Source organism: Aptenodytes patagonicus, chromosome 6 (genome assembly GCF_965638725.1).
Source record: "Aptenodytes patagonicus chromosome 6, bAptPat1.pri.cur, whole genome shotgun sequence".
NCBI classification, from domain to species: domain Eukaryota; kingdom Metazoa; phylum Chordata; class Aves; order Sphenisciformes; family Spheniscidae; genus Aptenodytes; species Aptenodytes patagonicus.
The window spans coordinates 34,044,866-34,056,308 of NC_134954.1; the positions used below are offsets into that span (position 1 = coordinate 34,044,866).

General features: G+C 56.4%; 1 protein-coding gene across 1 annotated transcript; it reads right to left on the reverse strand.

The window, feature by feature from the left end:
* Nucleotides 1–2,170: 2,170 nt before the first annotated feature.
* GBX2 (gastrulation brain homeobox 2) lies at nt 2,171–3,672 on the reverse strand. The gene is made up of 2 exons (XM_076340732.1): nt 3,162–3,672; nt 2,171–2,783 (listed from the first exon to the last, which is right to left on the reverse strand). The coding sequence occupies exons 1-2, from the start codon at nt 3,670–3,672 to the stop codon at nt 2,260–2,262; spliced, it is 1,035 nt and encodes a 344-aa protein (XP_076196847.1). The 3' UTR covers nt 2,171–2,259.
* Between the last annotated feature and the right edge of the window lie 7,771 nt (nt 3,673–11,443).

Here is an 11,443-nt window from a genome sequence, read left to right on the forward strand (position 1 = left end):
GGGGGACCCCAACCCACGGAGCAAATAACTTTCCTGCGCCTGGGGCAGATGCTGGCTTGTAGAGGGAGGGCTGCCCCGGGGGGGGGGGGGGGGACAGGGGTGAAGAGCAGCTGCTCCTCCCTAAAATACAACCCCCCATGGGGGGGGGGGGTACAGCCGGGCTGCTGCTCGCCCGAGCCGGCTCCGGGTTGCTGTGCTTTCCAAGCAGCATCCCCTTTGCACCAAAAGCAAACCAAAATAAATTAAAATAATTTAAAAAAATAAATAAATTTTAAAAAGCGCCCTCCGAAGAGGAGCAGCGCTGGGAAGCCCGGGGCGGGCGGGCCGGACGGGGCCGCCCCACGCGTGTCCCGGCTCCCCGCTCCCTCCCGCGCAGAAACGAAACCAAAAAATTATCATTAATAATTGTTTTTTTTTTTTAAACGAGCCAAAGGAGCGGGCAGTGGCGGCGGCTGTCGAAAAGGCTGGAATTACCCGTGGGTTCCCGCTAGTGCCCGCGCGTCCGCGGCTGCCCGTGGGTCCGGCAGCCGGCAGCGGCAGGCAGCGATGCTGCCCGGGGCCGTTTCGTTTCGGTGAGCGGCTGGTAGGAGAGGGGAGCAGGGACAACCCCGTTCCTCCCCCCCCGGAGCCGCCTCCAGCCTCCTCCGAACCCGGCGTTAAAAAATAATAATAATTAATAATAATAAATAAATGATGAAGCGCAAGGGCTATAAATGATGTGACCACCGCCAAGCCTTGGTTTAGTCGCCGGAGCCTGCCCCGGGAGCCTCGCCGTTACCTCGGGAGCGCATCGCTCCCTTGAATGACCCCCTAGTTTAATGTTAATAGACCCGCACCCCGTTTTCCTCGGGAAATTAATGTTTTTTAAGACCAAATAGCCTCCCGACGGCCGCCAACCATACGGTTTCACCGGCACGGATGCAGCCGGGATACGTAAAATAGGGAAAAAAAGGGGATGAAAAGGATGCGGGGGGAGGGGGGGAACGCGGGACCCTCCGGCCCCGACCCCCCCCGGGCCGGGCCGGGCCGCCCCGCCGCAGCGCCCCTGCCCCGGCTGCGCTGGGGGGGAGCGGCCGCGGGGCTGGGGGGAGAGCGGCTGTACCTCCCAAAACACGGAGCTGGGAGCCCGCCGGCTGCCGCGGGGCGGGGGATGTGGGGGTGCTCCTGCCTCCCCACAACTCCCCGTCGAGGCCATCCACATTTATTCGCACAAAAAACCTTTTTCCGGCCTTCCCACTCCCCCCCCCCCCCAAACAAACAAAAAAAGGGAAACTTTTTGCCCGTCTCCCCTCGCCCCGCAATAAACGTGGCTTCGCAAAAAAGGCGAGAGCAGCATCGCTCCGCTCCGGCAGTGCAGGAGGGGAAAAGAAAATCAGCTCAACGCCAAATTCTGGACAGAACAGCCGGGGGATGGAGGGCTTTTTTTTTTTTTTTTTTTGTCTTTTTTGTTTCTTTGTCGGTTTTTATTCACAAGACTTAGTTTGCTTTTGAATTTCATAACTTAAAAGGAAATAAGCTACATTGAAATAAATTAAACACAATAGAGAAGATCGTGCTTCCCCCCCCCCCCCCCGCCACTCTCTCTCTCTCTCTCTTTTAAACATGGCTTGGTAGAATAGGCAAACCAAATCGACAGAAAGCCAGGCAAAAAATATATTTAAAAAATCGTCCCCCAGTGCCTGCCACTCAGCCATCGGAAATAAAATCAAACAATAAAAAAGGCATGAAATGAAACTCTTAGTTTTCTTTCGTTTTTGTTCTCTCATCTTTTTACCTTTTGCCCCCGATAAGAAACAAAACCCAAAAGATGGCTAAAGGCGCGCTGCGGGTTTCGCTGGAGATTTCTCTGCCGGTGAGGGGGGACATGGGCAAATCACTGCTGGATCCGGCGCCGACACCATACTGCATCTGTGGTCCCCATCGCAGCCAAGACAGCATGAGTATGTACAAAGTGGGGGCAGCATAATAATAAATATCTGTGTGTCTCTTCCAGGGTTTGATATTCCTGCTCCAAACCAAAACAGTTTCCAAGCCTCTTGCCTTTGCAGACTCTCGCTTGACTCGGTAAGTGGAAAGTTTCGCTTTAAAGTTCGCTCGTGGCGGGGATTTGCCGTGCGCTCGCGTGGGATTTTTTTCTTGTTGGCTATTGTTTGCTTTAGGTTTTTTTGCCTTTTTTTTTTTTTTTCGGGTGGGTTGTTTTTAAACCCCGATTTGGAAACTTTTCCCTCGAAAACTTGTGGTTCTGAGCGCAGGGAGAGATCAGGGTCGGGCTTGCTCCAGCTGCTGATGCTGACTCCTGATCGCAAACCTGCTGACGTGCACCGGGATGGGTACCACGATCTTAGGGTTTCGGGAGGGCTCCCCTGTCTTGGAGTTGGCATTGCCCGCCTTGACCCGTTTCCATTTAGCCCGTCTGTTCTGGAACCAGATTTTCACCTGCACCTCGCTGAGTTTGAGGGCGTGAGCGATCTGGGACCTCTCCGTCAGGGACAGGTACTTTTTGCAGTGAAACTCCTTTTCCAGCTCCAGCAGCTGCTCACTGGTGAAGGCTGTTCGCCTCCGCCGGTTTTTGCCCGTGGATGTGGTGTTGGTGGAATTGGGGGGGTTTTGGGGGTTTTCCTCCAGCGCATTGCCAGAGTCCTCTTCCTTGTGAGCCGCCTGGCCGGGAATGTTGTCATCCGAGCTATAGTCTAGATCGCTGTCCATGGAGAAACTTTCCTCCTTGCCTTTCGCGTCCTCTTCTGCTTTGGGGTCCTCCTTCCCCTGGCCCCGGAGAGCCCCGGCTGGAAGCGAAGCAGAGGCCTTTCATTAATGTTTAGTACCCTCCGTCCCGCGGCCACAGCACCCCCCCGACCCGCAGGTCCATCACCCGAAAATCGTTGGGTTTGGGGTTGGGTTTTTTCCGTGTGTCTTTCGGTTGGGTTGATTTTATTATTATTTTTTCAAGCGGCGGGGGCTCGAAACCTCCCTTCTCCTCCTCCCTTCTCCTCGGCCTTGCGGCCACCGGACCCCCGGGGGCCAGCCCTGCCTCCTCCCGGGGGGCCCCCGTCCCCGGGGCCGCCCCGTCCCCCGACCCCCTCCCAGCCCGCCCCGCCGGGGGGTGATGCGCGGAGCGGGCACCGGGACCCCGCTCCCCCCCGACGGCTCCGGCGCTCACTCACCGAGGGAGGCCTGGACGGCGTCGGGGGCGGGGAAGGGCAGGAGGGCTCCGTCCTTCCCCAGGAAGGCTTTGCCGTCGTCGCCGCCGCCGTCCGGGGGCATCCCCTCGGCTTTATCGAAGTTGCCCGGGGGTGCGAACTTCCTGGCGGCCTCCTGGTGCTGGGGGGAGGCGGGGAAGGTGCCGGGCAGCGTGGCCATGAGGGTGGAGGTGAGGGCCATGCCCTGAGCCAGGCTGGAGCAGAAACCCGTGGGCAGGCTGGGGAGCTGGTGGTGGTGGGGATGCGCGGGGGGCAGCGCCGGTTGCAGGGCGCCCTGCGGCAGCGCGGGGGGCGGCGGGGGGGGCGGCGGTAGCACCACGGGCCGGTACGGCATGAACATGGGGTAGCCGGTGTAGACGAAGTGGCCGGGGGCGGGCGGCGGGGGGCTGCCGATGAGCGAGTCGATGCTGAAGGCCGTGCTGCTTCCCAGCGGGCGCTGCATCATCATCAGCGAGGGCTGGAAAGCCGCGCTCATGCCGGAGCGGCGGCGGCAGCGACCACCTTCCTCCTCTTCCTCCTCTTCCTCCTCCTCCTCAGAGCCGCGCAGCGCCCACGCGTGGGGCAGAGCCGGGGCGGAGCGGGGCCGCGGCCCGCCGCCGCCGCCCGCACATCGGGGCTGGCCCCCCGCCCGCCGCCGTGCGCCCCCGCGGAGCCCGCCCGCCGCCGCCGCCGCCGCCGCTCTGCCCGCCCGCGCTCCCCCGCGCCCATTCACATTTTGCCCGGCTGGGAACCCGGCCCGCCCCACGTGGCCGCCGCCGCCGCCTGCCATTGGGCGGGGGGGCGGCGGGGCGGGGCCGAGCGGTGAGACCACGCCCCTAGCACCTCCTCTCCCCCCCCACCCCCCTCCCTCCGCCGCCACCACCTCCCGGCCGCCGGACGGGAGAGGGAGCGTGAGCGTCCCACGCGTGAGCGCCCTCTCCCCCGCGGGTCACGCGTGGGACGGTCCGCCGGGGACCGACGCCCCGCGGCGCCGTCGGGGACCTCCGTGGGGTCCCCCGCTCCCCCAGGGCGTGTGACATTCCCCATCAGACACACCGATCTGGTGCCTCCAAGGCATTGAAACCCTTTTTTTTTTAAAAAAAAAAAACCACCCTATTTTATTCACGCTTTTCTCTCCCTCTCTCACCCCCCCCCCCCTTTTTTTTTTTCCTGAAAAGCCCCCAAATAGGCTCCATGTGGTTCTGGGTAAAGTCAGCCCCTGGCTTGGCTTTGAAATTGCTTCTGCAATTATGTAAAAGAGCCATTCAGCAACACGGCGGAATTAAAAGCGATGGAGGGCTGCTCCCTTTTCTCCGGCGAGCCTCTCATGTTGGCCGGCTCAAAGCCTTTTCCAACACGACGACTTTGGCAAGGACAAAAGCTGGAACACAAAAAAAAAAAAAAAAAAAAAAAAAAGGAAAAAAAAAAAAATGCCCCCAAACTTGTAAATTGAACGTCAAGGGAACTTTACACAATTTCAAAGGCCATAAATAATGATAAAGGGACCAGGCGAAGAGGCAAACCCAGGCAATTAATGGAGGTTCCCAAGCAAAGATCAAGTGGTTTGGAAAATAAAATTAAATGCAAAAAAAAAAAAAGGAGGGGGAAAAAAAGAAAGGAGAGGGGTTGGCTGGGGGTGGGATCCCTCCTGCCTTTGGGAAGCTGAAGCCTTCCCGGGACAATGGTGCTGACTGCGCCTCGGGGCTTGGTTTTGGGGGGCTTTGGGGTACAAACCCTGATTAAAAGTGGCTTCTGGCTGGGGGGAGGTGTCCCCCAAAACCAAGGGTCAGCAGGATACCCTGCTCCTGGCTGGCCTGCCCACTTGGGAAGGAAGCTCTTAATGACCCACCACTTGTTTCTAGCTAATTGATGCTCATATTTTCTGGGGGAAGATGGCAGACATCAGGTCTTGGGGGCTGCGCACCCCAGGAGGAAGTTGACCCCTGCAACAGCTGGGCCGGCAGGTGCCAAGGATGGGGACAGCCACGCTCTGACCCCCAAATCCTACCCCTCTTGGCCGGCCACCCTCCAGGCCCCGGAAACCCAGCGGGCGAGGTAAGGGGTGAGGGTGGTCTCTCGAGCATCAGCACAGCTGCACGTCCCAAGGGACCCCCCCCACTCAAAGCAGTGGGGGCTTTTACCCCCCCCCCAAAATGTGCCCATTGGGGTTTGTCCCCTGGGAGGTCACAACCTCCCACCCAGCCCTCAGCAAGTGGCATTTTCAGCTCCACCAAAAAAAAACCCATTTGCTGCTAATTCCCACTACTGAAGCTTGGCGGCTTCCCCAAATGGGGGGCTGGGGGCTGCCCCCCGCCCCGTGCCCGGATATCTGGGTCAGTTTATCCCTCCACATTTCCAGCCAACATCTGAAACCGTTCTTTTCTTGGCAGAAACGATTAAGGGGGGTTATTGCTTTTGGGTCTCAGTGCAGTTTCGCCAGCAGGTCCTGCATCTGGCTCTCCATCCCTGGCTTGATGCAGCTTTTGGGGACTGAGCCCCGTTGGTCACCTGAGGCATGAATTTTGGGGTTCCCCCCTCCCCAATGCTGCATTTCTGCTGGAGAAACAATTTTTCCCAGCGGTGTGGCAAATGGGACAGGGTGGATGGCCATCGAAGCAGCTGCTGCTGCGGATCGGGGGGTATGTGTGCGTGCACACACACTTTTGGGGCCCATATCTGACTTCAAGGGACTGGGAAAAGTTTACTTATACAGCTCATTTCCATATGTCCCGGCTCCGTCTTGCAGAGGCCACCATATGTGCGGTAGTGCGGCGCTTGGGATTTTTCCCAGCACAGTGCCGGCAAGGTTCTTAATCTCCCCCGTGGGTGCTTCGTAGCCACACGCGTGGTTGTTTCTCTCCGATTTTTTTCCCTTTCCCCCCTCCCTGTGATCCAGCAGACATCGTCGGATTGCAGCCCCTCTCCTGCCTCCTGCTCCTTCCCACCGTGGTGGATGGAGCTGAGCTAAACCCTCCGGCCCCCCCAAATCAGCAGCATCTCCACTCCTTCCAAAACCAACCAGAGCAGGCTGGAAATCCTTGTGGAGAAGCAAAGCTTTCATTTAAATAGAAAAGCGGGGGGGGGGGGGAGGAAATAATCTCTTTTCAGGAAACCACGTTAGATTGCGGAAAGGGGAGATAATTAGGCATGGTAATCTGGCAGGGCATGGAAATGTGTACCAACACCCAGCTCCTGCAGCTGTTTTTATTGTCAGCCCTCTTCAAAATTTGCCCACAAACAAGTACCTTTGCAAGACAGGAGTATTATTTCAGACGAGAATAGGCTTTTTGTTCGGCACATAATTAGCTGATTTTTCTCCCGGAGAAAAACGTCGGCGATCTCTGATTGTCGGAGAAGCAACCGGAGCGTGATTGTGCCTGGGAAGCGTAACAGGCGGGAGGGAGGTGAGGGGCAGGCGGGGTGGGCAGGGTGGGCAGGGGAGCCTGGCCAGCCGCCCCCGTGTCCTGCGAAGGGACCCCCACCACCCGTGGGACAAGGCAAGAGCCTTTCCCAGGGGGTCTAAATCTGAGTATGTGGTAGAAATCAGTATTTTGGAGGGTCATGCTTGGCTGGGGGGGGCAGAAGCCCTTTTCCCCCTGGGCCGTAACGCGGGTGCAGACCTGGTCCTGCATGGCCCCAGCGCAAAATGTGGCACCAAGACACTGCTCAGGGAGACTCCTGCATCACCCGAAGTAGGGACTGCTGAAGAGCAGGTGGCTTCTGGCAGGTTTTGCCCCAAAAAACCTTTCCCAGGAAAGGAGCTTCAGATACACAGAGGCATGTTTGAATCGGGCAGATTTTGGGGGGTGTCTGTGACTCCAGTGGCCTCTTGGCTGGGTGGAGAGAGTGTGCTAAATAAACGGTGGGCTTTTCCCCCAAATCAGGGTAGGGAGGAGGTACAGCTTTTTGGAGTGAAGAAGTGAAAGAAGGGAGCTGTGGAGGAAGAGGAAAACGGGGAGGTGCTCAAACCTTTTCAGGTGCAAGTCCGTAGGGTGGCAGAGGTCAGAGCATCCCTCCACCCCGGACGGCAGCTTGACCCGCCGCGTGCCCGGGGGCTGATGGCTGCTCCTGATCCTTTGGGCACCTCCAGCCTGTTTGTAGGGAGCTGTGCTGTGAATTTCCATGGGACACACGAGCTCATGTCCATCCTTCCACCGGGCATCGGGGGGGCTGTGCTGATGAGGCATATTATTTGGAGCAGGGTGCATGCTGCTGCTGGTCCCTGAGGCTGCTGGGCCATCGAGGAGCTGGGGGGTGGGAGATTTGTTTTGCAGCCGATGATAAAACTGATGACTTTATCAAAAGCAAAACTCAGGCTTACGGAGACCCTAGCGAGGTGATTCTTGCACCTTCACGGGGGAAATTTTAATTGCACGGGAAATGTCATCAAAAGCATCTCACCCTACTGTGAGTGATTAAAGTGATTTTTTTTCTAGGGATAGTGAGTGATAAAAGTGATTTTTTCTAGGGAGGGGGGTGGGCAAGAGGGGAGACCATGAGCCAAACCACCCCCCAAAAATCAGTGTGTACTTAATGATGCAGGGATTAGGTGTGAGCACTGAATGACAAAATAAGGGATGCATCCAGGGCTCTCCATCCTATACCCTACCGGCACTGGGAGGGTGTTCATCCCTGCAGTGAAGGGCTCGGCCGGGGAGGCAGTTTTGTGAGTGGCCATGGGCTTGTTTCAGCGTATTTGGGCTGCAGGAACTGGGAGTGAGAGGGATGGGGGTGAGCAGGATTTGGCCCTTCGCAAGGGCGTGCTGGGGGTGCATACGGGAGGGTGCCCGCCGCGGGATGCGCCCCGCCACGCCACGCGTGCCCGCGGGCGCCGCTGCAACCCCGGGAAACCCCCTCCCGCCTCCCCCTTCGATTTCCAAGCAGGGAAAAAAAGACCCCCAAACCCTCATTCGTCGCTTAATCGCATTAACTCCTTCGCGTGTTCCCGTTTGAACTCCTTTCAGGCTGGGAACTCGGCTCCGGCAGGGAGCTGGGGCTGCCGGGCGGCTGCCCCCGCCCGCCCCGGAGCATCCCCGCCGCCTCGGCTCGGTGGCGGCACCGGAGCGGGGGGGGGTCCCTCTCCCCACAACTTCCACCCCATGCACGGCAGATGTGCTGCTTTTTTTTGTTGGTTTATTTTTTCTGTGGTGTTTTTTTTTGGTTTGTTCACACACACACACACCCCGGTTGTGGTTTTTTTTTTAACAAACTTGAAGGCGCTCGGGATTTTCGGGTTAGGAAAAAGGAGGGTAAAAGGGTGAAAATAACGCCGTGCAGGTTAAAAAAAAAAAGAAATAAATTTGGCTTCGGTAATCCCGGCTCGTATCCCAAAATTCGTTCGGATGAGGGGAAATAGGCTGTTTTGTTTTTTTTTTTCTTTTAAATTGATATGTATTTAAATAACCGGAGTCCAAATATTTTAAGAGCACTAAAGGAGACCTTAATAAAACGCATCGGTACGGAGAGATTATCTCTAGCATTGGAAAACCACACGCACACACGCACGCTCCCATTCACGGCTTTTCGTGGAATATAGTTGAGAAATCCGCCAGTTTAAAATCCCGAATAAAAGTCTAAAATATTCCCAGGTCAGAGGGGCACCGTCTCATTAAAACCAGCGCGGTCCTGAAACTGCACTGCAGACATTAAAGTGCAGTATTTTTCAATTAGAGCTGACGAATTCAATCAAAATTCCATAGATTAGGATGAAATGAGGCATGGGTCATTTACAGGGGAATTTAATTGCAGAGCCATTAGACAAATAGTATATTTGCCATTCTCACATTATCCATCATTTTAGACATCAATAGAAGGAACAGCATCTTTACTAATACAGCAGCACTTCCCAATCTCTGCCTGTAAACACTCCCTTTCCCCATAGCTCCTGATTATATCTGATTTCATTTAAAGCCATGGGGGATTATAAATGTTCATGCAATCAGGTTCATTAGGACTTCAAAAATCTCATTTCTGATTTGTATTGCTTTGCGGATCACCCGCCTCAGCGCAGCCTCCGCGATGCCTCGCTCGGCTTTAAAAAAAAAAAAAAAAATAAAATAAAATCAAATGCTATTTCATTACCGGGGCCACTTCGGGGCTTGATTATCACCCTGATGAGCCCCTTTTCAGCCATCAAGCAGGTTGTGGGGAGCGAGCCCGGCTTCCCACCGGGACCCCCCACCCCAGCACCCCCCTCCATCCCCGCAGCCGCCCCGGGGGGGCCCGATCCTGCCCGCGGCGGCGGCTCCGGCGGCGGCGGCTTCGGAGGGACCCCGGGTGGGGAAACACCCGACGGGTTGGCAAAGCCTTTTGCGGGGGGGCTCCTTAATTCTCCCCAGCCCCGGCTGTTTAACCAGCTCCTTGCAAACAGAGGCGTGTGTGCATCAGGGCGGGTAATTCCCATTATTTGGAAATTATTTTGCAGCCGCTGCCGGCCGGGACCATCGGCGGTTTTACTGCTGCAGGGTGGAAAAGCGAGACGGACCAGCCCCGCCACAAGAAAAAGGCGAGGAGCGAAGGTCTCTGACGTTTTTTCCTTAATAGCAGCTTAATATTAACCGCCTTTCATAAAACACGCGCAGCCAGATAGACTTACAAAAAACAAAACAAAACAAAACAGAAAAAAAAAAACCCCGAAAAGCCTTCATTTCACCCAAATGTATGGTGTGCGCAGCGCTGTGTTAGCTGCCTCAGTAATTTAATTGGAATGAAACGTGAAAAATGTGTCATTTTTTGAAGAATTTATGCATCGCTTCCTGGAAATCTCATTGTCTTAACTAGCAGCCTACTGTGTTCTGTTTAGCAGGCATAATCGCATTTTTATGTGTCGCCGTATTATAAGTTAATGTGACCTCCCGTCTTTAGCTGCTGGAAAAAAAAAAATAAAACGATCCTTTCCCATAACATCTGCATCAAAACAAGGCGCCGGCAGGAGGGAAAAATATGTATATATACCCCAACGTTCCCTTGCCCGCCCGCCAAACTTATCCACCCAAGCAGGCGAGCCCGGAGCAGCATCATCCCGCCCGGAGCATCATCCCGCCCCGAGCCGCGCCCGCTGCGCTCCCACCGCCGCCGGCAGAACGGCTTGAGCCGAGGGAAAAACCCCCAAAACCCCCAAAGTATTTTTTTTTTTTTACATTTTCCCCCTTTTTTCTTTTTTTGCGAGGTGGTTGTGCTGTCCCCCCCGCCCCTTGCGTGGGCAGCCGGTGCCGCCGCGCCCCGCCGCATCCCCGGGGGTGCCGGCCGGCTCCCCCCGACGGCCCCGCGGCGGCGGCCGTGCCCAGGGCGCCCCCTGCCGGCCGCGGGGCGCCGCGCAGCCAGCGCCTGGGGCGGCAGCCCACGCGTGTCCGCGGCGGTTCCCCCCTCCCGCGGCCCTTCCATCCTCCCCCGAGCCCCCTGCCGCCCCTCTGTCCCTCCCAGCCCCGCGGCGAGGCTGCGGGCCAGGTTCCCCGGCACAGACCTGCTTGCTTTTTTCCCCTCTTTGATGTGCATTTTCTTTCCCCAACGGTAGCTGCAGGATGGGGAGACGAGGTCACGGATTTTGGGGGGAGGATGCGATCACCTGGTGGGACTCTATCTCCATGCAAACTTGCCCAATACGGATGTAAAACGTGTCGTTCTTCCCGCTCAGGGACCACACAAAAGATGAAAGACTCATTAGAGGCACCAAAATTTAGATTTGGCTGGTTCAAACACACAATGACTCAGCCAGGACGGGTTTTCCCTAAATCCCCTTCAATTCACTCCCCTGCTCTGACCGCTGAAACAAGCCATAAAGTCAAACAGCCACTAAAGTAACGAAGTGCCAGGTCTCAAGGTGTCACGGAGATTTGGTGTGGGGCTTTGCCGTGGGGCATTCCCATGTGGGACAGGGCTCAGGCACCAAAGACAGGGAACATGGCAGGGGCTTGGCGATGCCCTTGCACATCTGTATACAACTTAAAGGGCGAGGCAAGCTGCGGAAGCAGCAGGTGGAAGCTGGGGGGGGGGGGGAATTTCCTTTCCCTCCCCATTTCCATGGGCGTCGAATCTGGGAGCCAGGGATGCTGCCTGCAACCTGCACACGTTGGCTGTATAACCCACAATAGTGTTGGGTGCTGGTGCAAAGTCCAGTCAAACATGCAAAAAGGCTGATTTATTTATATATATATATTTTAAAAGTGAGTGTAATTAAGCAGCGGAACAATTTGGCGAGTGCTGTGGCAGAGCTGCTAGCATAAGGACAGCTGTTCTTCCAAGGGGCACGTGTGCGCGCTTGCTTTGGT